General features: G+C 46.3%; 3 protein-coding genes and 1 long non-coding RNA gene across 9 annotated transcripts in view; 2 read left to right on the forward strand and 2 right to left on the reverse strand.

The window, feature by feature from the left end:
- Positions 1-1,684, forward strand: part of usp48 (ubiquitin specific peptidase 48) — a 28,658-nt gene extending 26,974 nt beyond the window's left edge. For 4 of the 5 annotated variants that reach the window (XM_083660794.1, XM_083660795.1, XM_083660797.1 and 1 more), the window contains exons 27-28: positions 785-811; positions 980-1,684. In XM_083660794.1, coding sequence (XP_083516920.1) covers positions 785-811; positions 980-1,011 — 59 coding nt within the window. In that variant the 3' untranslated portion in view covers positions 1,012-1,684. Of the gene's footprint in view, positions 1-784; positions 812-979 lie in introns of those variants that run through there. The other variant, XM_083660796.1, reaches the window with a different exon arrangement.
- Positions 1,685-5,171: 3,487 nt separating this feature from the next.
- zbtb40 (zinc finger and BTB domain containing 40) lies at positions 5,172-17,180 on the forward strand (the record flags this gene model as incomplete). Its single annotated transcript, XM_083660976.1, has 12 exons — positions 5,172-5,320; positions 7,412-7,785; positions 8,192-8,382; positions 9,066-9,291; positions 9,741-9,887; positions 10,497-10,898; positions 11,924-12,130; positions 12,546-12,710; positions 13,769-13,983; positions 14,187-14,349; positions 15,992-16,158; positions 16,726-17,180. The coding sequence occupies 12 exons, from the start codon at positions 5,172-5,174 to the stop codon at positions 16,939-16,941; spliced, it is 2,622 nt and encodes an 873-aa protein (XP_083517102.1). The 3' UTR covers positions 16,942-17,180.
- An 886-nt stretch (positions 17,181-18,066) lies between these two features.
- LOC310798299 lies at positions 18,067-19,853 on the reverse strand. Its single transcript, XR_014553762.1, has 2 exons — positions 18,917-19,853; positions 18,067-18,873 (listed from the first exon to the last, which is right to left on the reverse strand). It is a non-coding gene; the product is annotated as an uncharacterized lncRNA (long non-coding RNA).
- Positions 19,854-21,118: 1,265 nt separating this feature from the next.
- cyb561d1 (cytochrome b561 family, member D1) lies at positions 21,119-24,617 on the reverse strand. 2 transcript variants are annotated; one of them, XM_083660805.1, is made up of 4 exons: positions 24,504-24,569; positions 23,709-23,979; positions 22,910-22,947; positions 21,119-22,203 (listed from the first exon to the last, which is right to left on the reverse strand). In XM_083660805.1, the coding sequence occupies exons 2-4, from the start codon at positions 23,863-23,865 to the stop codon at positions 21,700-21,702; spliced, it is 699 nt and encodes a 232-aa protein (XP_083516931.1). In that variant the 5' UTR covers positions 23,866-23,979; positions 24,504-24,569; the 3' UTR covers positions 21,119-21,699. The 2 variants fall into 2 exon arrangements, with proteins under 2 accessions (XP_083516931.1, XP_083516930.1); XM_083660804.1 differs by having other exon boundaries at positions 23,709-24,617.
- Between the last annotated feature and the right edge of the window lie 250 nt (positions 24,618-24,867).

Raw genomic sequence — 24,867 nt, forward strand, 5'->3', positions numbered from 1 at the left:
TCGATGCATCTGGGTGTGAGTTGTAGGGTTGTTTAATTAATTACTTACTAACGTTATGCGCAAACGATTATATGCCGTGAACGTTAGCCAGTTATCGCCCATTATGTATTTTTAGTTTTCACAACTGTGTGGTCATGCCCAAATTCCCCCACCCCCGCCGCCCGCCCCCTCTCTACTTTACAAACTCTGCGGAGGTGCTACTCATGTGTGAATGCAACATGCCTCATGTGTGAAAGGGTACACTTCACCTATCATCCGGGGCAGGCTCAGTGGGGGGCAACCCTGACCTGATCCGGAGTTCATGTGTGAAAGTGGCTATTGTGTTCTCATCTTTACCTCCTGATATTTACATTGTGTTCTCATCTTTACCTCCTGATATTTACATTGTGTTCTCATCTTTACCTCCTGATATTTACATTGTGTTCTCATCTTTACCTCCTGATATTTACATTGTGTTCTCATCTTTACCTCCTGATATTTACATTGTGTTCTTATCTTTACCTCCTGATATTTACATTGTGTTCTTATCTTTACCTCCTGATATTTACATTGTGTTCTCATCTTTACCTCCTGATATTTACATTGTGTTCTCATCTTTACCTCCTGATATTTACATTGTGTTCTCATCTTTACCTCCTGATATTTACATTGTGTTCTCATCTTTACCTCCTGATATTTACGTTGTGTTCTCATCTTTACCTCCTGATATTTCACCTTATAACGATAGCAGCATCATGCTAACATGTCTGTCCTTATATTGACTCATCTGCTTGTTCTTTCTCAGTGAGAATGCCTGAAGAAGGATTTAAAGGTGAGCATGCTTTTTCTCTGTTTTTTTCCTCTTTTCCACTGTACACCAAACTTTGAATCCTTTGATCTTAGGCCAACCTCTTAAAAGAAATAATACAGGCGCAAAGTTTTTGCAGAATGCATGTTTTGGGTTTGGTGTCGGTCTAATTACCTATGTCTGTCTCTGCAGGCACTGGGCTTCTCGGGACAACCTTGCTTTAACTTTGCTTGAATTGGACCGATGTTGGATGGAAATCAAAATGGCTTGAATTTGTCAAGTGTCCAAAACACAAATAAGTGCTTTAATATGTTTGTTCTTTAAGTTCTGAGTAGGTTTTCTTTAATAAAACTGTGACTATGTTGCAATTCCGCTGTTTCTTCTGTACATTAAATAAAAGATTGCTGGCTTTTGATATTTAAAAGATCCCAATACATTCTCAAGGACTTTGTGATAGTGCTTTTTGCCCTGAACTAATAGAAAGGGGTTGAGGAAGCGAAGTGGTTTCTTCTAGTCTGGGGCTCGGCTTCAGTAAACGTACTGTCACTAAAGAGAATAGGCGTGGTTTCAGACACTTTTTTTTTTTTTTTATGATAAAAGAAACAAATTACTTTCGAATCGTGTTCCCATGAAATGGGAGCTTGTGGTCTCACTGCAATTTCTTCAAACATGTCAATTGAATGCACGATTAACTACCAAGTATTACAAATGTAACGGCTCTTCATGTTTGAACATGTATTACCTCAACAACACAGCTATAGAAGTATACTCCACGTGACGTTTAGAGATGGCTACACGCTATGTAGAGTTCCGTCAGTGCAACCCTCACAGGTGGGAAGCTGAGAGGGGAGAAACGAGAAGCAGGCAGTGGGATGTACTGTTCTTTTCACTGTTATTTCATATGGACAATAAAGATATTTTCAAATCAGTGTGTCCTTAGTTACTTATAATTAACATAGGTCCAACAAATAACCCACCTTAATATGAAATATTTGTGGTACAGTGTCATAAAAATTGTATAATACCTTCTATTTTTATTTAAAATTTTCGGAACAATGCACAGACAAGACAAACGAACACGCTCAGACACAGGAAAAGAAAAAACATATTACCATTATCAACATTTACATGGTGATTACCAGCTGCATAAGGTGCTTAAGTGCTTCTGAGAGACATCGTGCCCGGAATCCCACGCAAGGGATCCATGAGAAACCAGCCAGGAAAGTCACCCGTCACCCCTAACCTCGTCGAGGTCGGCTAGAAACGGCTCCCAAATGGTTAAAAACACTCCAAGTGAGTTGGTCCTCAGGAACTGAAGTCTCTCCATCCGTATAACGGAGGTCATGTCCGTCAACCACAGTTGGAAAGAAGGTGAAGAGGAGGACTTCCATTCCTTCAAAAAAAAAAGTTTTATAATACACGTACTAAACAGTGTAGGAGCGCGTGACGTTAGTGAACACACAGCACACGGAGGGTGGGGGGAGACTTAAGAAGGTGGTGGAGAAGAGATGGGTCTTGAGGCAGGAGTGGAAGACTGTGAGGGACTCTCAGTTTCTGATGTCTTAGGGAAGGGAGTTCCAGAGCCTGGGAGCTGCCCCAAAAACTGCGGAGGTTGGATTTGGGGGTGGAAAGGAGGTCAGCTGAGGTGGATCTGAGGGACCGGAAGGGTTGGTGGGGGAGAGGAGGTTTGTAAGGTAAGGGGGGCCCAGTTGATGAAGGGCTTTCTTAGTGATGAAGAGGATTTTGAACTTGATCCGGTGGGAGATGGGAAGCCAGTGGAGTTATTTGAGGACTGGGGTGATGTGCCAGGATTTGGTGTGGGTGAGAAGTCAATGTAACATTTATTTCATTTTAGTAATGCTTATAAGTCAAACTGATTTCTATGCAGTCACTGTGCAACATCACCAATACAGACCTACGTCAGCAGGGTTGGGAAGGTTACTTTAAAAATGTAATCCAATACAATTGCTAGTTACCTGTTAAGAATGTAATCAGTATGGTAATCCAAGTATCACCATAAAAGTATAATGTAGATTACTTTTGAACAAATTTCTGACTATTTCTGACTACTGGAGTCTGGAAAACAGTAGGCTACTCCCAGGGCCGATTTTACACTTCATGGGCCCCTGGGCTATTCATCTCTGCAGGGCCCCCCCCTCAAGCGGAAGGGGGGGCTTCGGCGGCGCCCAACGGGCGCCGGCGGAAAAAAATTTGAGTGTTTTTTTTTACCTTTTTTAGCCGTATTTAAAGGAATATCTCATTTTAAATCAACATTAGGATTATACTGTTGTGATGTCATTATTCAGTATCTTCTCCTTTTCTCACTAACTTTCATGTCACCACCTGCTCTCCTGTCAGCATTCTAACTTACAAACACAAACTGTAGGTTTAGCCATCATGTTCTTTCATAAACAGCCTGATTGGAAAGAAAACATTGCCACTGAGATGTCACAACAAGCACTTTTATTATTATTATTTAGTATTTATTATTGCTGTTATTATTACAGTGCACACACACATTCTCACAATTATTGCACAAATCAATCAAGCAGTATTCAAGTCTGTTCGTACCTGAAATGTCTTCTTCCTGACTTTTGCCGTGGCAAAGCGTTTGACTAGAGTGGTGAAGTCCAATGTTCTAACAATGTCACTTTCCAATGACATCAATGTCAAGTGGGTGAGCCTTTCTTGTCCCATTGTAGACCGTATCCTGTTCTTGACAAGCCCAAGTTTTGAAAAGGAGCGCTCTCCAGAGGCATTTGTTACAGGGAGAGTTAAGTAAATCCTGAAGGCAATATCCACATTTGGAAAAACTGATGACAGGTTCCTCTTCCTTATTATTTGAAGCAAGTGCCGCACACTTTTATTGTCTTTGTTTTTGATGAATTCTTTGAATTGCACTATTTCATCTACAAATTCGGGAGCCCTCCTGCCTACTCCTCATTTCAGACCTTATGTGTTGGTTACAGCAGGCTTTCAGCCAATCTATCTAGTGTCACCTGTTTCTTCTATAAGAATACAATAACAATATTTTTCCATTTTAGGATTACACTGCACTGATATCTGGTTTCTAGTCATTTATTTTTCGGGTGCACTGGTCTTAAACTTAAAAAGTTAAGAGCCATGTGTGTGTGTGTGTGTGTGTGTGTGTGTGTGTGTGTGTGTGTGTGTGTGTGGACAACAAGAGTTCATATTTACAGTGCACAGCAATGCATTTTTAAATTGTAATCCTGCTAGTAATCCATTCTTTACTATATGTAACCATAATCTTTATTACTGTAACTAGTTACCTTTTTCATGTATCCCGATTACATGTAATCATTTACTTCCTAGTTACTTCCCAAGCCTGTACGTCAGACTACGGTTTTAGACATGCGCAGTTGGTCACCGTATTAACGCCGTCGCCATTTTCAAAACAGCCAAGCTTTATTGCGCAACCAAGAATTGTTCATCGGTGAAGTTTAAATAAAGAGCCGGATCATTTGAATCATTCCAGGTAAAGACGGTCTGATGTCAGTCTGGACTTTATTCCACTTTCTCTCCCCCAGGGACTTTAACAGGCCTAACGTTCATTACATGTGCCTTCAGATTAGCTTCAAAGGCTAAAAGCTAGCCTATAATGCCATAGAAGAGCGGCTAGCTTGTGTCTTAGCTGTTAGCTAAGTTCTGTGAGTGTGAGTGAGAGCCTTTCTCGAAAAACTGCTCAACACCACATAGCTGTTGCATGTTGTCAAAGAGACAGGCTGATTATTTGGCGATAACGTTATCTGGTCAGAAACCGTAATGTTATTAAATCAACTGACTTAAGTCCATAGTCTGACCTCGTGCCACCCATAACGTTATAGATGCTTGCCACCAGAGAGCTATTGTTGTATTTCATTGATTAAGTTGTGCTACAGTCCACCTCTCACTCTGGTTGAAGGAGTGCAGTTAATTGAATCACGTGGCTGGTGCAGTCTCTGGTTTGAATGAAACCACCATGGCTAACACACCCCAGCTCTTGTGTTGAGGGAGAGGTGTGTCTTTCAACTGGTTTCTATGGTGGTTCCCATAATATTCTACATGGTAGGCCCTTTTCACAGTAGCCATTTAACTGTCAAAACAGTCTAAACACAGGTGTAACAAATAACATGAATGAGGGTCCTGGGCTGGCAGTGGCACTGGAACACCTAAATAGACTGGATAAATAAACTATGCACCACCTGTTTGCCCTGCTTCGAGACCTCAAAATGGCTGCTGTGAAAAGGGACGAGTATTTCTTAGAGATCCTCAGGCAATGTGCATGGAGGTGTGTGCTTTTGCCGATAAGCAAAGCAAGTAAACATGAAACTGACAGATATTTTAATAGTTTGATGTTCTCTCTAGCACCCCCTAGCGGAGTGATATGGAGCTGCCCAACTACAGCAAGCAGCTGATGCAGCAGCTGTGGACCTTGAGGAAGGAGGGCCACTTCTGTGACTGCACTATTCTGGTTGGAGACAGTCCTCACCGTGCACATAAACTAGTGCTGGCTGCCTCCAGCATGCTGTTCAGGTAGGAGACAGTCCTCACCGTGCACATAAACTAGTGCTGGCTGCCTCCAGCATGCTGTTCAGGTAGGAGACAGTCCTCACCGTGCACATAAACTAGTGCTGGCTGCCTCCAGCATGCTGTTCAGGTAGGAGACAGTCCTCACCGTGCACATAAACTAGTGCTGGCTGCCTCCAGCATGCTGTTCAGGTAGGAGACAGTCCTCACCGCACACATAAACTAGTGCTGGCTGCCTCCAGCATGCTGTTCAGGTAGGAGACAGTCCTCACCGCACACATAAACTAGTGCTGGCTGCCTCCAGCATGCTGTTCAGGTAGGAGACAGTCCTCACCGCGCACATAAACTAGTGCTGGCTGCCTCCAGCATGCTGTTCAGGTAGGAGACAGTCCTCACCGCGCACATAAACTAGTGCTGGCTGCCTCCAGCATGCTGTTCAGGTAGGAGACAGTCCTCACCGCACACATAAACTAGTGCTGGCTGCCTCCAGCATGCTGTTCAGGTAGGAGACAGTCCTCACCGTGCACATAAACTAGTGCTGGCTGCCTCCAGCATGCTGTTCAGGTAGGAGACAGTCCTCACCGCGCACATAAACTAGTGCTGGCTGCCTCCAGCATGCTGTTCAGGTAGGAGACAGTCCTCACCGCGCACATAAACTAGTGCTGGCTGCCTCCAGCATGCTGTTCAGGTAGGAGACAGTCCTCACCGTGCACATAAACTAGTGCTGGCTGCCTCCAGCATGCTGTTCAGGTAGGAGACAGTCCTCACCGCGCACATAAACTAGTGCTGGCTGCCTCCAGCATGCTGTTCAGGTAGGAGACAGTCCTCACCGCGCACATAAACTAGTGCTGGCTGCCTCCAGCATGCTGTTCAGGTAGGAGACAGTCCTCACCGTGCACATAAACTAGTGCTGGCTGCCTCCAGCATGCTGTTCAGGTAGGAGACAGTCCTCACCGTGCACATAAACTAGTGCTGGCTGCCTCCAGCATACTGTTCAGGTAGGAGACAGTCCTCACCGCGCACATAAACTAGTGCTGGCTGCCTCCAGCATGCTGTTCAGGTACTCCCCCACCCCTTATTTCTTTATGACTCATATATCTGAGCAATTTAGCAGACTTTGCTGTGGTCAGGGAGGGACCTCCATCATATTCACCTTATTCCTGGACTTACGTTTCCCATGATTCTCAGGGGTTGCCGGTTGTCGACTTCCTGTTTACATTTTTTTTCACTAGCAAGGAGCTGTCAAAGAGTGGGAATGTTTGGCTTATTTTATCTGAAACTGCTAAAAATAGTATGTGGTTGCATAGCGGTAGCTTTTATTTTGAAGGCTAAATGTCCAAACTGGAACTCTTATTTGGTCATGAACGGAGCTTTAGTGGTCTCTCTCTTTCAAGATTCAAGATATTGTCACTCCGTTGTACAATTATGCACGTGTGATATTATTGTGCTGGGGGGCATCATTTCAAGACATACTGTAGGTAGGTACAAAGTCACAACAATTATTAGGATTATTTTTAGTCTCTTTCACTATGAACGGTCCTGGGTGGAAACAGGCAACCGGCAGCTGGAAACAGGGAGGGAGGGTGTCATGGAAAGAGGGAGGGAGGGTGTCATGGAAACAGGGAGGGAGGGTGTGATGGAAACAGGGAGGGAGGGTGTCATGGAAACAGGGAGGGAGGGTGTCATGGAAGCGCACACGGTCTCACCAGGAAACTCGTGAATAGGAGGGGACTGGCACTAACTGGCTAATATCTGATATTTAAAGGGATAGGCCAACTTTTGGGGAGTTTTGCCCATTTGCCATATCGCCAAGATACACACCTATACGTCACTCTCCGTGCAGCATACAGTGAGCTACAGTTGTCCAGTTAGTATCGCCAATGAATTGGAGAAAACGGTACAGGGATGACGTGCGGCGAAGGGCCACGGGTCAGATTCAAACCCGGGCCGGCCACAGGAAGGAGCCACCGGGGTGCCCTACAAAGTACAAACAGCCACTTTTGACTTGGAGAGCAAGCAAGTCCATTTCTGATCTGTGCCTGTTGTTGAATAACTCACAAGCCCGAAGAGAAACGTAAATCTCCTCGTCTCTGTCAGGTCTCTCCTCGACGGTTCAGACACCATCTCCATCGACACGACCGTGGTTTCCTCGCAGGACTTTGGCTCCCTGCTGGACATGGTCTACACCGGCAGGCTACCTCTGGGCAAACACAACGTGAGCCGCATCGTGGCCGCCGCAGACAGCCTGCAGATGTTCGACGTGGCCGTCAGCTTCAAGAACGTCCTCACCAGCCTCATAAACCCGCCGGGCGCGGTCCCGTCCGCCCACACGCAGGGCGAGAAGCTCATGAGCCCGGGCGACGAGGGGGCAGCCTCACCCAGGAAGGCTGCTCTGATCTCAGACAAGGAGGTGAAGGAGGAAGTGGAAGGTACAGAAGGATCACCAGGTAAAAGAGTCCTGGAAGCCACAGGTGAGTTAGCTGCTCAAAGTCACCAGGAATTACTATTGAATTATAGAAAATAGACACGCTTCGATTGACAGGTGTGGTACTATATAATTACATATGAACACAAATAGAATTACATATATGATACATAATATTACATATGAACACAAATATAATGACATATACATAATATTACATATGAACACAAATATATCGTATAACTATTCGGCACTATTCATAGTTTTTCGATAACTTCTACTTAGAAATAGTTCATAACGGTTAGGAACCTGCTAAATGAAGGGTTACCAGTACACATTATGTTTAGAATGTGCAGTTTTGCATATGTGCCGTTTGCATGTACACCTTTGATCAAAAACCCCCAGACAGAAGTAGCTCCATGTTGGGCTCATCTTCATCTTCATCACCCTAGAGCCTGAAGAAGCCAAGCCCCTGCTGAGCGTAGTGGAGGGAGACAGCCTGATGATGGCCGAGGTGTCTCCTCACTCCTCCGTTCTCCTGAAACATTCCTCTGAGCTGACGCAGCTCCTCAGCAACGTCCCGTCTGTCCTGGAGCTCCTGAGCCAGGCAGCGCTCACCAGCCTCCAGGAAGAGGAGAGACAGGTAATCAGGCTGTCCGTCCCGGGTCCTGGACATGTCTTAAATTATCTTTTAAAAGTATTCAAATGTCTTATACCATGGTCCGGTGAATACTCTTGTCTGATTGGCCAGCAGGTGTGCATTTAAAACCGTGTATTGCACATGTAGTTTACTCCGCTACCCCCAACCTGTAACAACAACAACAACAACAACAATAATTTCTCAAAACGCCACTGAGTGACTTAAACATGAGCTGACACGTACAATTCACTCTGATTTCAATGGTGAAATCTGTTTCCTGCTCAATTGATGAGAAAAGCTAATTGTGACGACCAAACTTGCTAGCTAACGCTAGCCTGTTTGTACGGATCTAACCTCACCCCGTTGTAGCTTGTGGTTGTAAAAGGGACTAGAATTCTTCCTTGTCATGACAACAACAAGCTCTTGCTTCATAATCTTTCAATTTTGTGTGCAAAACCTTCACCAAAAATTTGCAAGTGCAATTATTTTATATTGTTGGTAAATGACCTTGGTATAAGCAGGAAGGTCAATGAGTAGCTGTGCGTTAAACGGTTTTAAAGCACGACGTGGAGGCGAAGAACCACCCGGAGTGGAAGGTGATTGTTCAAACCGTTGAATGCACACCTACTTGTTGATGATCCCTTACTTCAAAAGAGTTTGAACATATATGCTCTGCCTCCGTCCAGGTGGTTGGTCAGTGCTGTGAGCAGGCAGATGCAGGTGCGGCGATGGAGAGGCTGATGAGCAGCATGAGGGAGGGGGCTCTCAGTGAGGCGGGGGTCCTCACGTTGCTCCGGACACTCCAGCAGAAAGCTCCTTCCTCCTTCCCCCCACAATTTCTCTCGCTGCTGGAGGAGGTGGAGAGACAGACGCCGCCGGGGGGCGGAGAGGAACCTGCAGTGGAACCTGCAGGTACGTCAGGGTGGGAGAGAGAGAATGAAGGTCTGCTTCTTCTCTGCAATGCAGGAATAGAGCTGGGGCTATCTTTGGGATAGTTATGTGCACAGAGCAAGTCAGCATTTCACTCCCGCTCGCTTCTGACAGTTTTGCTCCTGTCCTCGCTCCTGTGAATCTCTCAATTTTGAGCTTGTATTGTGCAGTTTGTTTGATAAGAAATATATTTGAAAATTAATTATTTGCTTTCACTGACGTCCTTGAAAATGAAAAAAAATAATTTTGTGATGTCTGTAAATGTTCTTAAAGTTGGAAATGTTGGTTGCATTAACTTCCCCGTTTTGGTCCGACTTACATTCATTGTTTCCTCTAAAGTATGATATCCTTTATTGCAACATTGCAATTTCCCAGCTTGGATCATGAAGTTTGATGTGATGGAATCTTGTGTTTGTGTGTCTCTGTGTCAGATGAGGATCCCCACACAGGTACCACACAGGTACCTGCCCCTGACGAGCCGCCACCACTCAAAAGAAAACGAGGACGACCGCCGAAGAACGCCCCCAAACCTCCTACCAAGTCTGGCAGGGTGGCCACCGCCAAGCGCAGCACTGCTGGTGAGAACACTGACAGCACCTTTCCCGTGGGTCCTTGAAAGTTTGTGAATTTGTGTGGAAAAATCAAGGCATTGAAAGTTTTTGAAAATAGTCATGGGTCATTGAAAGTGCTTATATGTTGTGCAAGAATATAAATTGAAATATGACTGGGAAGTCTGTCTCCATGTCTTTGTTTACGGTTTAGTTAACAATAGTAAATGAATAAAAACATCACATTGCTGATGGCCATATTCCCCTCATCATATTGCTTGTTAGCAAATCAAGTAGTAAATCAATAGAAAACACACACAAGAGTTGCAGACTATTAATAATGATAAACTATAGATCTCCCACAGCAGGCTCAGAACAACACTTAAACCTGTCTGATCTCTCACAGCAGGCTCAACACTTAGACCTCTCTGATCTCTCACAACAGGCTCAAAACAGCACTTAAACCTGTCTGATCTCCCACAGCAGGCTCAGAACAACACTAAAAACCTCTCTGATCTCTCACAGCAGGCTCAACACTTAAACCTCTCTGATCTCTCACAGCAGGCTCAGAACAACACTTAAACCTCTGATCTCTCACAGCAGGCTCAGAACAACACTTAAACCTCTGATCTCTCACAGCAGGCTCAGAACAGCAGAACAGCACCAACACTGAAGAGGAGCAGCAGGAAAACATGGAGGGCGAGACGGAGGCGGACAGCAAAGCTGAAGCTGCGGTGACAGAAAACACAGAGGGAGATGGGCCTTCCTCCCCAGCCTCCTCCACCTCCTCTTCCTCGCCCTCACAGCCCTACTCCTGTCGCTGGTGTAAAAAGGGCTTTGCTTACAAGTGTCGGCTGCTGTCCCACCTGAAGCGCTGCTCCATGTCGCAGGAGTTCAAGCAGAAGTGTCCGCTGTGTCCGGAGGTACTGGGCAACCCGCGGGCCCTGCGGCGCCACCGGGCCCAGGCTCACCCGGAGGCCGCGCGGGTCAAGAAGAAGGTGGCTTGCGACCTCTGCGGGCGGACCTTCGCCCACCCGTCAGGTGAACGATAGCCGGCCCAGGCAGAGTTATGCCACATTTGCGTTAGGGCTGGGTATTGTCAAGGACCTCACGATATGTTACGTATCACAATACATGGGTCGCGATACAATTGTATCACGATACATTGCGATACAATACATATTGCGATATATTGCAATACTCTACATAATTTACTGTCAATAAAAAAATATAACTAAAAATACAACCACCCAGGTAGTGCAATAATATGTACATCACTTTATATTGAGAACTTATTGGACAAATTGAGTCAAAACTACAGATTGTTGAGTGTCTTACTGAATGCACTGAAATAAAAAGTATTCTTATTGTGTCACTGAACACACGGCTGTGCAAAGAAATCGATATGGCGATATATCACCATATTTTTCTGAAATATCGATACAGTATTGCCGAAAAAAGTATTGCGATATATTGCTGTATCGATTTTATTGCACAGCCCTAATTCGCGTCATGGTAGACTAACCAGTAGGTGCTTTTCCCTGGCATCAACCCAAAATCTAACTATAAGAACTAGGATTCTAACTGGTACAGACCACCATCTCTTTACTGGTTATCAGTTAGGTTTAGGATTGATTTTAATATTGCACTGATTTTACTTTGAAAGTGCATTTAGGTCTGGCCCCAATCTATATCACATACACATTTAACTCTTAGTTTAGGCAGAATCGATATCATCTTTGAAATCACTTCCTAAAGCTTAGACTCCTGCTTAATATTTTGAAAAAAATCTCTGCACACCTGAATGTGTGACAGGTGCGTCAGAGGGACAGGTGCGTCAGAGGAAAGTGCAACTTGAAAACAATAACTCCCGCACACTGTCTTGCTTACTGCAAAAAAAAGTATTATTATGATATTTTGATCTGTCCGACCTTCATCAACTACAGTATAAGACTCACGCTTAAAAATTATGTCTTCTGATGACTGTCGGGCCAGTATTAAATGACTGGCACTGAAATGTAGCGGAGCTCTTCTCCTCTTCTCTAATAGCAGCTGTCATATTTCAGGTATGATTTACCACAAGAGGACCGAACACTTTGACGAGAAGCCGTTCGCCTGCCAGGAATGCGGCGCAAAGTTCGGTGCCAACTCGTCTCTGAAGAACCACATGCGTCTGCACACCGGAGAGAAACCCTACCACTGCAAACACTGTGACATGAGCTTCAGCGTGGCTGCTGCACTCGCCTACCACACCAAGAAGAAACACTCTGAGGGTACCCCCCCCTGCCACACACACACACACACACACACACACACACACACACACACACACACACACAAACACACAATCTCGTTTGTGATAGCCGTCTTTTTCTGTCACATCTTAGTGTGAGAAAATAGCATTAAATGAAAAGGCACAGCTGCTATAACTCTATAAGGTGAAAAGCTGAATAATGGCACCAACGATGGAAATGGAATGTTTGCATTGAGCTGAGATCTCAGTTTGAATTTTTTCCCCCTCTTTCATTTTGCCATGTGAGCTCCAGTTGCATCTCATTTTTATTGGATTTTTGGACGCCTGCATCGTGTTTTCACACATCCAGTCAGTACAGTCAGAACAGTCAGTACAGTCAGAACAGTCAGTCCAGTCGATGTTGTTTCAGTGTGTGTTCTTTGTGTGTGTTTTAGGGAAGATGTATTCGTGCCAGTATTGTGAAGCCAGCTTCGCACAGTCCATCGAGCTGACGCGTCACGTGCGAACGCACACCGGCGATCGGCCTTACGTGTGTCGGGAATGTGGAAAAGGCTACAGCCAGGCCAGCGGACTGACAGTCCACCTCCACACCTCCCACAGTAAGAACACACCAGGCGGACTCACAGTCCACCTCCACACCTCCCACAGTAAGAACACACCAGGCGGACTGACAGTCCACCTCCACACCTCCCACAGTAAGAACACACCAGGTGGACTCACAGTCCACCTCCACACCTCCCACAGTAAGAACACACCAGGCGGACTCACAGTCCACCTCCACACCTCCCACAGTAAGAACACACCAGGCGGACTCACAGTCCACCTCCACACCTCCCACAGTAAGAACACACCAGGCGGACTGACAGTCCACCTCCACACCTCCCACAGTAAGAACACACCAGGTGGACTCACAGTCCACCTCCACACCTCCCACAGTAAGAACACACCAGGTGGACTCACAGTCCACCTCCACACCTCCCACAGTAAGAACACACCAGGCGGACTCACAGTCCACCTCCACACCTCCCACAGTAAGAACACACCAGGAGGACTCACAGTCCACCTCCACACCTCCCACAGTAAGAACACACCAGGTGGACTGACAGTCCACCTCCACACCTCCCACAGTAAGAACACACCAGGTGGACTCACAGTCCACCTCCACACCTCCCACAGTAAGAACACACCAGGCGGACTGACCGTCCACCTCCACACCTCCCACAGTAAGAACACACCAGGCGGACTCACAGTCCACCTCCACACCTCCCACAGTAAGAACACACCAGGCGGACTCACAGTCCACCTCCACACCTCCCACAGTAAGAACACACCAGGCGGACTGACAGTCCACCTCCACACCTCCCACAGTAAGAACACACCAGGCGGACTCACAGTCCACCTCCACACCTCCCACAGTAAGAACACACCAGGCGGACTCACAGTCCACCTCCACACCTCCCACAGTAAGAACACACCAGGCGGACTGACAGTCCACCTCCAACGCCTCTTAGCTCTTGGAAAATCAGCGTAAATCACGGCCTCTTGTGGTGTCTTGCTAGAATAATATTATATATATATATGGTGAGATCTAATATAGAGTCTTTGACCCCACCAGACATTTTGGAGCAGATATAATATTGAGTATTTGATCCTCCAGACATAATGGAGCCCCACGATTGTCAGAAGTGTTGTCTCACTTTCGCCTCGTTGGAGGAGCATCGGCAGCACATCCAGGAGTGCCACCCGAAGGACTACCACAAGTGTGCCGTCTGCCACAAGGGATTCATCAGCGCCGCCCTACTGGACAAACACAAAAGTACACACGCGGCCATCAAGCCCTTCAGCTGTGACCTCTGCCACAAGTCTTACCAGGTAGGGATGGAGTCAGCATTGTAACCACTGGTCCGGTGACATTTTAGATGATTCTGACTCAATAAAAACTCGAATGGACAGGAATTGATATTGATAACCTGGTCAATTGATCAGGTTGGTCATTGATCAACCTGGTTGATAATCTGATTAGTCCTGTAGTGCATCTCCAATATGACATATACATTTCTTCCTTGTGTCCACAGCAACTATCAGGTCTGTGGTACCACAACCGCACCACCCACCCCGAGGTCTTTGCCAGCCAAACGTCGTCTCGTCAGCTCAAGACCCTGGTCCAATGTGACGTCTGCTTCAAGTTCTTCCCCAACGCTGGCAGCCTGTCCAAACATCAAGAGGCCGAACACCCAGGTGAGGACACCCGCTCCAGTGTTGATATGTCAGGGCTCGTTAACAAGTTAATTACAAGTAACGAGCGTGTGTGTGTGTGTGTGTGTGTGTGTGTGTGTGTGTGTGTGTGTGCGCGTGCGCGTGCGTGTGTGTTTTAAGGATCGAGTACTTTTCATGTTCCTCTCTTCTTTTTTTACTGTACTTTACTCGAGTATATTTTTGAGCCACTGATTTACTTTTGACTTCACTACATGTGTCCACTCTGGGTCAGATAGGGAAATTGAAGAGAGAGTGGGAGTTTGTTCATTTATCAATTGTATAAGGGTGTATTCACACCTCTGGGTCGTTTGCTTTGTTCCGATTCAGGTACTTAATTGATACAGTTGTTTAATTTGTGCCTTGGTTCTTTTGTGTTCACACAGCCACAAATCAAACAGTCCAAATAGTATTGCCAAGCCTCCTGGATTATTGGCCAGGAGACACTCCGGTAGGCTAATAGCCTCTCGGGATGGAAAACATAATTCCCAGAGATTTTATATGATTATAAGAATGTGTTTTGTTAGACCTACATTGTAGGCTACATCGGGGGTGCCCGTGCGAGGAGAGAGAGAGAGAGAGAGAAAGAGAAAGAGGGAGGCATCGGGAGAGAGAGGGAGAAAGTTATCACAAAGAAGGCTGGCTCTGATTACCCAACACAGTCTCACAGAAAATTGTAAAATAGCAGCGTTTTGGACCAACGTTGCTATGTTACAATTTCGACTCGAAAATTGTAAAATGGTAACATTCTGAGATTTTAGGGTTAGGGTTAGGGGAGGGGGAGGGGTTAGAAACAGAAAATCGGTTGGATTACCATGACTTGTTTTCATTTATTTAATGGAGACCAGATAAGTTGATCGAGTTGAAACTGCTGATGTGATGTGATGTGATGATTTCACAAGTCGCCAAAACAGGATCTGAATTTAGGAGCGCCCGGCTAGCAGGGAAAGATCTGAATGAAGATGTTGTTTTTAAACGATAAAAATGCTCGTTCTTCAGGCCATTACGCACAGCGCAGCTGACTACGGCAGCTGTTTTATCCAAAAATGCACACGGGTTCCTGCAGTTGTGTCGGATCGAGGTCGGATCACGTTCTCACCACAAACGAACCGCACCAGAGTTCGTTTAAAGCGGACCGAGACCACCCTTTCTTGGCGATCTTGGTACGCTTGTTTTGTCCCGCATCCGAGTGCGATTGCTGTGTTCACACTCCCCCAAACGAACTGGACCAAGGGGGAAAACGCTCTCGGTTTCGGAACAACTGCTCCAAACGAGATAGGTGTGAATACATCCTAAGATATTCCTGTTTGATTAGCCTACCTACGCTACTTCCTTTAAAAAAAATCACACAAGTGCTGTTTTTTTTTATTGCACACCATAACAAATGGTGGAAAAGTAACTTGTACATTGAGTAATTTATTACCGGGTACTTTTTTACTTTTACTTGAGTTGGTTTCTCAGCTGGTAATTTTCACTTGTACGCGAGTCATTTTTTTATGGGAGCGAGCAATTCTACTTTTACTTGAGTATACATTTTCAGTACTCTACCCACCACTGGTAGATGGTTTAGGAAAGGACCGCGAGCGCCATCTGGTGGGCTGTCTTTGAACATCTCTTCCTCCCGCAGACCCTGCAGCGTTCAGCAGGGAGGAGGAGCTGCAGGAGCACGACGGCTCGGCGTTCGGCTGCTCCCTCTGCTCCCTGGTCTGCCTCACCCAGCTTGAACTGCAGGACCACGTGCTCTCCTGCCACATGGGGGCGCCGGTGGAGGAGGAGGCATCCACCTCCCACACAGTAAGAGAACTCTCCTGCCGCATTCATGTCATATGGGAGAGACGATATATACGAGCTTTCTCTGTGGGAAAAGCCCCATAAGATCATTGCCAGGTCTTGCAATGTTTTGGAATTGGACCAAAAGTCTGGAAAATGATGGGAATCTATCATACAGTCCAAATCCCCACTGAAATCTGTCTGTACTTCTATTTAATCAATTGTGATAGTTGGTGCTGCTGTGAAAGCTATCTGTAATATCGAGTGATTCATCCTAGATGACATATATCATATCATCATCGTACATCATATTGTTCAGACTAAAATCTTCAGATCCAGCCAAGATAAACGGCTAGCAGAGTACAAGGTGATGTAATGATGCCTCCTCTAGCAGAGGCATCAAATTTGAAATGGAAAATGTTTCAGAATCCTGTCTTATCGTGTTTCACATGACCCTAGTTTAAAGTGCCGCTATACCAAGAACGAAGTATTAAAAATTCTAAGAAAGAAATCTCATCCTTTCCAAAATATTCAACGCATGGAAGAAAATAGTAGTAAAAAAAATGACCGACATGCTCTCTGTCCAATCAGGCAATCCTGACACAGATGACAGGCGACGAAGGGGCGGAGACTGTCATTTCCTTGGACCAATCGCAGCTGGGCAGTGCCCAGCAGGTGTTTGTTGCCCTGGGAGATGGGAAGGAGGGGTCGTCATCGGAGGTGGTGGCGGTCAACATGGACGACCTGCTGAACGGCTCGGTCACATTCATCTGTGAGGACAAGTCGCTTCCCAACTCTGAACTGTGACCTTTGACCCCTGGAGGATTCCCCCAGACAGTGACCAGTTTTATGGTTTTAACTTTCTCCTCTGATTATTATGAATGGAACTACAAAACCATCATAATTCACATCCAAGGACTCTTTCCGTTCTGTAGAACTCAAGGCAGTCGATACTTATTCTTACTACACATTTTTAAAGTAAAAAAGGTGGATCATGTTCACTTTAATGAACTTACTATTCTCTTTTGGAAATATTACAAATTATAAAACCGCATGATAGTAATGATCAGTGATGGTAATGATCTTTGAATAAAGCAATCATAACTGATTTCTCACCATGTGAATTTTCATGATTTTCTGATGGATCATTTAAGAAAGCTTGGCGAGTGGCAAAGCAGATTGGGTGACTTGACTTCACTCGTGAAAGCGTTTTTAAACGACACATCCAGCCTTGGCACTCTGACACTGTTCGATTGATGGTGTTCAGTGTGTTCCAGTTGTTTTATGATGAAGTGTTGACGCCACTAATCTCAACCTGCCTCGTCTACTTCCACTTCAGAAGGGGACTTTAGGGGTTTCCTACGCCCCCCGGAGAACAGGAGTGACCCCCACTGGGAACCTTTTGAGGGGGTTCCCAGCAAAAAGGTGAGTCATTTATTTTCATTATAATTCCATCCATAAGTAAAACGATGACAGAAGGTTTTGGGTATTCACTTCATTCACTTTCTGTAATAAAACATTTAAAAGTAAAAATCCTATCAGACGGGGGCCGGGGCCCCTGGGACAGAACCTGATCAAATGAGGGTCTGTGGTCTCATTTCTTGACGTGAAAAAGTTTGAGAAGCAGTTTTCGATGGCTTGAAGTGGAGAGTGGCTTAGACAGTTTTTGTTTTCTTGTGTTCAGACATATAGGTTTATTAGATGTTGTTTATTAGAGTGGCTTTTCTCACTTCAAAGTGAGTGAAGGGACAATTCAGTGGACGGTGCATTGCATTCTGGTCTATTGAGGCTACCGAGTGGAAAAACTGGTCTCTGCCTCTTCTGCAGAGTAGAGTTCTATTCTTCTCCCTGTAGGACTGTTGAACGTCTTGGTGTAAAAGGGCATCTCTAGAAAGAACTCATGTGGTGTCCTGTGATGAATCAAAACAAATGTCACATTTCAAATGTATTTATTTGTTCAGGACAGACAGAAAAGGCCAACCTCCTGAAAGCAAGACTCCGCCTGATCACCTCAACATGCTGAACAGTCTCAGCATCAAGTCCTGAGTAATAGCGCTTAAATAAAGCACATTATGCATATTTATAAGAGCTATGCTCATGTCATTTGAATGAGAATGAATGATTTCTGAAGTAAAAAAGAAAACTCAAAACATTAGGGAATGGCTATGAAATTTATATGAAATAGTTGTTCTGCTGTGGTACATGTCTACATATTTTATATCCCTTTACTCCCTTAGTTTCCATAACGTGATTTTATTTGTGAGCATTCAGACTACAGGGTTCCCACACAAGTCCCGTCCGATAAAGTATCAACCCAGTTAAGAGGTTACTCTTAAAAAAATGTAAGTAGAATATTTAAATGGACCTAAACATGTTAAATTATCCTTCACCTCGCCAAATGCATTGATAGTGCAGCGCTTCATCAGAACAGATGAATAGACGCAGTAGATACCACAGAGGTGCTAGTTTTCACAAGCCAAGCTTTGCTAAAGACTTAGAACTCACCAACACCCACCCAGACAACATGCTGCTACTGGGTGACTTATTTTAGGAATATAAGGTCCAATTGATTAACTACTTTGTTTCTGCATAAATACATAGGCTGCCTAGTGAAAGAGGAGTTGACGCTTGGCGCTGGAAGGTCAGTACATTCAATAGGTCAATAGGGCGGTTCTGCAATGCAGTTTAAAAATAGACTGGCGATGAGATCAGAGCGAGGAGGAATCAAACACCTTCAACCTTGTTATCAGCAAACAATGCATGGTTCTCCAACACCTTCGACCTTGTTATCAGCAAACAATGCATGGTTCTCCAACACCTTCGACCTTGTTATCAGCATGGTTCCAGAGCAAGGCTGACACAAACAGAAGGAGAAAGGACGAGGTCACACGCTGGCTGTAAGGGGTAGAGGTGCTGTGTGTAGCATTTTTAAACATCAATATACAATATAGTCCAATTAATTGCTATCTTGGTACAATTAATATAAACAAATTAGATGATAAACATCCAGGAGGCTATTTTTCCATCGGCCTTTCACTCCTTCCACCATCTGCCATAGACCCTTTTCACAGCAACTGTGTTCAGGTGGTAAAGCAGGGCAAACGAACACAGGTGTAAGTTACCAATACCATTCATTATGTTTCCATTCAATTGAGGTGTTCCAGTGCCAGGGCCCTCATAATGTTATTGGTTACACCTGTGTTTACCCTGCTTTTACACTCAAAATGGGTCAAATGCCACACATAGCACCTTCAAGGAGCAAAGACAGACACAACATACAAATTAAATGCCACAAATGAATAAATACCATTTTTAAGAAAAGGGCTGGTATATAATCGTCTGCTGCTGTTTCCTCGCGCATTCAGCTTTACTTTACTACAACTAAGCAGCAGTACGTGCTTCATATTCCTTGAGGAAACCAGTCTACATACATTAAAGTGTCACTTTTTCTTCTTCGCTGAATATATTTATATAGTGCAAATGTGCCTCTGGAGAGGCCAGTGGAGAATACAAGTCAAGTTCAGCCACAGAAGTCCGCCACCTCCAAGTGCAAGCTTGTCTGCAGTAGTCCCTCAGGTCAGACAAGCTTGTCTGCAGTAGTCCCTCAGGTCAGACAAGCTTGTCTGCAGTAGTCCCTCAGGTCAGACAAGCTTGTCTGCAGTAGTCCCTCAGGTCAGACAAGCTTGTCTGCAGTAGTGCCTCAGGTCAGACAAGCTTGTCTGCACTAGTGCCTCAGGTCAGACAAGCTTGTGTGCAGTAGTCCCTCAGGTCAGACAAGCTTGTCTGCAGTAGTGCCTCAGGTCAGACAAGCTTGTCTGCAGTAGTGCCTCAGGTCAGACAAGCTTGTGTGCAGTAGTCCCTCAGGTCAGACAAGCTTGTCTGCAGTAGTCCCTCAGGTCAGACAAGCTTGTCTGCAGTAGTGCCTCAGGTCAGACAAGCTTGTCTGCAGTAGTCCCTCAGGTCAGACAAGCTTGTCTGCAGTAGTGCCTCAGGTCAGACAAGCTTGTCTGCAGTAGTGCCTCAGGTCAGACAAGCTTGTCTGCAGTAGTGCCTCAGGTCAGACAAGCTTGTCTGCAGTAGTCTCTCAGGTCAGACAAGCTTGTGTGCAGTAGTCCCTCAGGTCAGACAAGCTTGTCTGCAGTAGTCCCTCAGGTCAGACAAGCTTGTCTGCAGTAGTCCCTCAGGTCAGACAAGCTTGTCTGCAGTAGTCTCTCAGGTCAGACAAGCTTGTGTGCAGTAGTCCCTCAGGTCAGACAAGCTTGTCTGCAGTAGTGCCTCAGGTCAGACAAGCTTGTCTGCAGTAGTGCCTCAGGTCAGACAAGCTTGTGTGTCAAGTCGGACAGTCCATACCAGACTACTTCCTGTGGGTTTTGTGCAGTAGTGTCAGGTCAGACAGTCCATACTGGACTACTTCCTGTGCATTTGCAGTAGTGTCAGGTCAGACAGTCCATACCAGACTACTTCCTGTGGGTTTTGTGCATGTGTGTATTAGAGCACTGCAATCCAGTCCAATGGATTTTTGGAGAATCCCTCTGTGACACATGTCAGCAGATGCCATGGGGTTGGAGTGTGAGGAGGAGCAGGGAGCGTGAGGAGGAGCAGGGAGCGTGAGGAGGAGCAGGGAGCGTGAGGAGGAGCAGGGAGCGTGAGGAGGAGCAGGGAGCGTGAGGAGGAGCAGGGAGTGTGAGGAGGAGCAGGGAGCGTGAGGAGGAGCAGGGAGCGTGAGGAGGAGCAGGGAGTGAGGAGGAGCAGGGAGCGTGAGGAGGAGCAGGGAGTGTGAGGAGGAGCAGGGAGGAGTGTGAGGAGGAGCAGGGAGGAGTGTGAGGAGGAGCAGGGAGGAGTGTGAGGAGGAGCAGGGAGGAGTGTGAGGAGGAGCAGGGAGCGTGAGGAGGAGCAGGGAGGAGTGTGAGGAGGAGCAGGAGCGTGAGGAGGAGCAGGGAGCGTGAGGAGGAGCAGGGAGCGTGAGGAGGAGCAGGGAGGAGTGTGAGGAGGAGCAGGGAGGAGTGTGAGGAGGAGCAGGGAGCGTGAGGAGGAGCAGGGAGGAGTGTGAGGAGGAGCAGGAGCGTGAGGAGGAGCAGGGAGGAGTGAGGAGGAGCAGGGAGCGTGAGGAGGAGCAGGGAGGAGTGTGAGGAGGAGCAGGAGCGTGAGGAGGAGCAGGGAGGAGTGAGGAGGAGCAGGGAGCGTGAGGAGGAGCAGGGAGGAGTGTGAGGAGGAGCAGGGAGCGTGAGGAGGAGCAGGGAGCGTGAGGAGGAGCAGGGAGCGTGAGGAGGAGCAGGGAGCGTGAGGAGGAGCAGGGAGGAGTGTGAGGTGATTTGCTTTATTCACAAGATGATGTTAAAGGACAAGTCCAGCATCAGATGAGTATCGGCCACCACCATGTGAAGCATCCTCCTCTCCCCTCGCCCTCCTAGCTGCTGATCTTTACCATGTGAAGCATCCTCCTCTCCCCTCGCCCTCCTAGCTGCTGATCTTTACCATGTGAAGCATCCTCCTCTCCCCTCGCCCTCCTAGCTGCTGATCTTCTTGCCACCACCATGTGAAGCATCCTCCTCTCCCCTCGCCCTCCTAGCTGCTGATCTTCTTGCGGGGCAGGTAGGCGTTGGTGATCTGGTTCATCACCACCAGGGCGGGGAAGAGGGGCAGCAGGAGGAAGGCCCACCACGCCGCCCCCTTCACTGTGGCCTGGAACCAGTCGGAGAACATGGCCGTCACCACGGTCACCGTGGCCAGCAGGTAGGTGACCAGTCCGCAGGTGGCGTGGTACAGCTTGAGCCGAGCCGGGGAGGACACGCGCAGCAGCTTGGGGCAGAGCAGGCACACGCCACAGGCCGTCTGGAGCAGGGTGGCGGCTGCAGTGCCCACGCCCAGCAGGCTGTGCCAGCTGGCCAGGTGGGGGTGCTCCATGGCGTTCTTACTGGCCACCATGAAGCCCAGCCCGGTGGCCGCGGCGACGAGGACCAGAGCCTGGCAGAACCAGTGGAGACGCACTTTGCCCTGGCGAGATTTGAAGCAGAAGGGGGATCCTTCAGCCGAGAAGAGGAGGATGCCTTCGGTCATGCACAGGCAGTACTGCAGGGGGCGGACAAGACCTGATTATTATGGAACATCTTTCAGCTTTTAGATCATGGAACACCAAGACTCTTCATTGAAATCTAAGCATATGATCATTACAATAATCACACAGTTGTGTGGAATCAGAAAATCAAAACTGTCACGTCTCATTAGAATCAATTCTACCATAAATATGTCATCAAAGAAGTGCATATCAGAGGTGCACAGCACTGACTGGATGGACAACATTAGAAGTGGCTTATCAGTCTCCCTCTAGTGTGTGCTATTTAACAGGAAACAGGCTATAAATAGCATTCTTTTGTGTGCTTTTGAACATGCCATTATGATGGATGACAATGATCAGTCATATCAGTAAAGAACACATGGCAACACAAAAGAAAGCAGGGGGACAGACAGGTTCTCAACATGCTGGCTGATGTGTCATGATGAGGTGTTCTAATGACCAGTATGCTGCTGGATCAGTAGAATGCCTTGAGCCGCCATTTTAGTGTGAGAGCTGCGTTCCCTAGCCTCGCGGGTTCTATGTCAGCTTGTAACAGAATAGCTCAGTCGTTACCTTTACCCTCCCTGTTTGCAACACCCGCCCTATCCATTATTCACAATGGAAAGAAGAATTCCTTTTCTGTGTTTGCATGGTTTTCCTCTGACGCACCATGCAGGTCAGGGTGTGTGTGTGTGTGTGTATATAGAGAGAGTTACTTACTGCAACAGACATACACACTGGATGCCAGGAAAACAGACCTGAAACAATAAGAAAGATACTATAGAAATAGTACAACAGCAATAATAACAGTAAAACATTAAGTCCCTATAGACAGTTTTAACTTGACAACAGAAACATTCTAAATTGAACCCCAGCTCACTTCCTGTTGCAGTGTTTGCTAGTGTAGCGGGACGGGGCTAACAATTCCGTGACAACTAGTTCTATAGTATATTTGTATATTATAGGGATACCATAGTGACAGATACAAATATTGTAAACTCACTACAGAACACCACATAAACACTATGGCAATACTAAATCGCAACGTTATAGTAATACCATATGGCACACTCAGTGGTTCTCAACATGCGGTACAGGGACCAACAGTGGTCCTTGAGGTGGTTCGAGGGGGTCCCCAGCAATTTGATGAATTGTTAAACTTCTGAATTTATAAAAAGTTGATATAATTAGAGAATGCAGAAGAATATTAGACTATTGCCTATCTCTCTGCCTACAGTACAGATACCATAGTCATACATGCAATTCTAGACAAAATCATATCTAACAAAAGAGATTCTCATCAAATACATTTCTGTGGCCCTGTGTATTGAATTCATGGTCCTTGATATGAAAAAGGTTGAGAATCACTGTTGTAATCCATAGAAAATACCAAAAGTGTAATGACAAGTTTACTACTGTACGGACTACCACAGACAGTAGGAATGTTATAGTGATGTTTATGGTTTTTTATTATGGTGTATTTTCATGTGTGGGGAAAAAAGTGTATCTCTCCACTCACTTGTTCCAGGTCGGGACAGCAGTGAGATGATGAGGGTCAGACCCAGGCCGGTGAGATGAGCCGCTATCACCGCCACCCTGCGCATCCACACGTAGAGCCAGAAGTCCCCCATCACCAGCCCCTCTCCCACCGGGCTGTACTCCACGTCCGCCCGCATGCCCACTTTGCCCAGCCCCGCAGCCCCGCAGGCCCGCTACCTGCTCTGGAGGCCGAGAGGGAAGCTCCCCGGGCCGGCATACGGTATGAGCTGCTCCATCATCATTCAGCAATACTGGATGGGATGGATGCGATTCAATAATAAAGGGCAGTGTCAAGCTAGCCAGAATGACAAATAATACGATGTCCAATAATACCAAAATAAAATAACCATCGAGGAATAACGTTCTCGTTATGTTATATTGTACTAATACAATTGGATTGGAGAATATATTTAAGGAGGTATATTAAAATCCTGTTTTGTTGTCCAAAAATATCGTTTTCACTGCAGTTCTTTGCCCTGGTGTATTTATTGCCCCCCCCCCCAAAAAAACGCTTTTATTTTGAAGAAAATGTCGATACACTATTCTCCCTCACGTCCTATTTTGGCTAACTTGACAGAGCCAAAATAACTAGCTCGGGTAGGTTTTAATAGAAACAAACCCCGTGTTGGCCAAGTTGTCAGATGGAGTAACACAGTCAGTAACATCAAGTCTGTGCAGTCAGTCACTCTGACTATCACAGACGCTTTAGCAAACGTTCTTCCCCTGGAGAATCCCTGTAACGTTAAATCCCCATGCAGCTCCCAGATCAACGAACCAAACGTTTCCCTTCCTGGACTTCTGTGTAAATCCAACTTCCAGCCGCTCGACAAGATGCTCCTCCTATGTAACTGTTGAGACTACGGGCCTCCAGCTAGCTGTACATCGGTTGCTGATCGAAACTCCACGGGGCTTGTTTGTATTCACTTCCTGGTTTGGAGCTCGAGTAACAACACTGGGTGGGAACCGGTGGCGATATTTTTTTCCCCATGATGCTCTGCCTCTGATTGGCTGACTGTACTCGGCTGCTCCCACCTTCTTTCCGATGATGTTGGAAGTATCTCAAACGTGAGCAGCAGGTGCAAAACAATCATTAAATCAACAAGCATGAGATACTTCATTATAGACGGTTTTCACCAGCT

The sequence above is a fragment of the Poromitra crassiceps genome, assembly GCF_964638095.1.
Source record: "Poromitra crassiceps genome assembly, chromosome: 25".
Lineage (NCBI taxonomy): Eukaryota > Metazoa > Chordata > Actinopteri > Beryciformes > Melamphaidae > Poromitra > Poromitra crassiceps.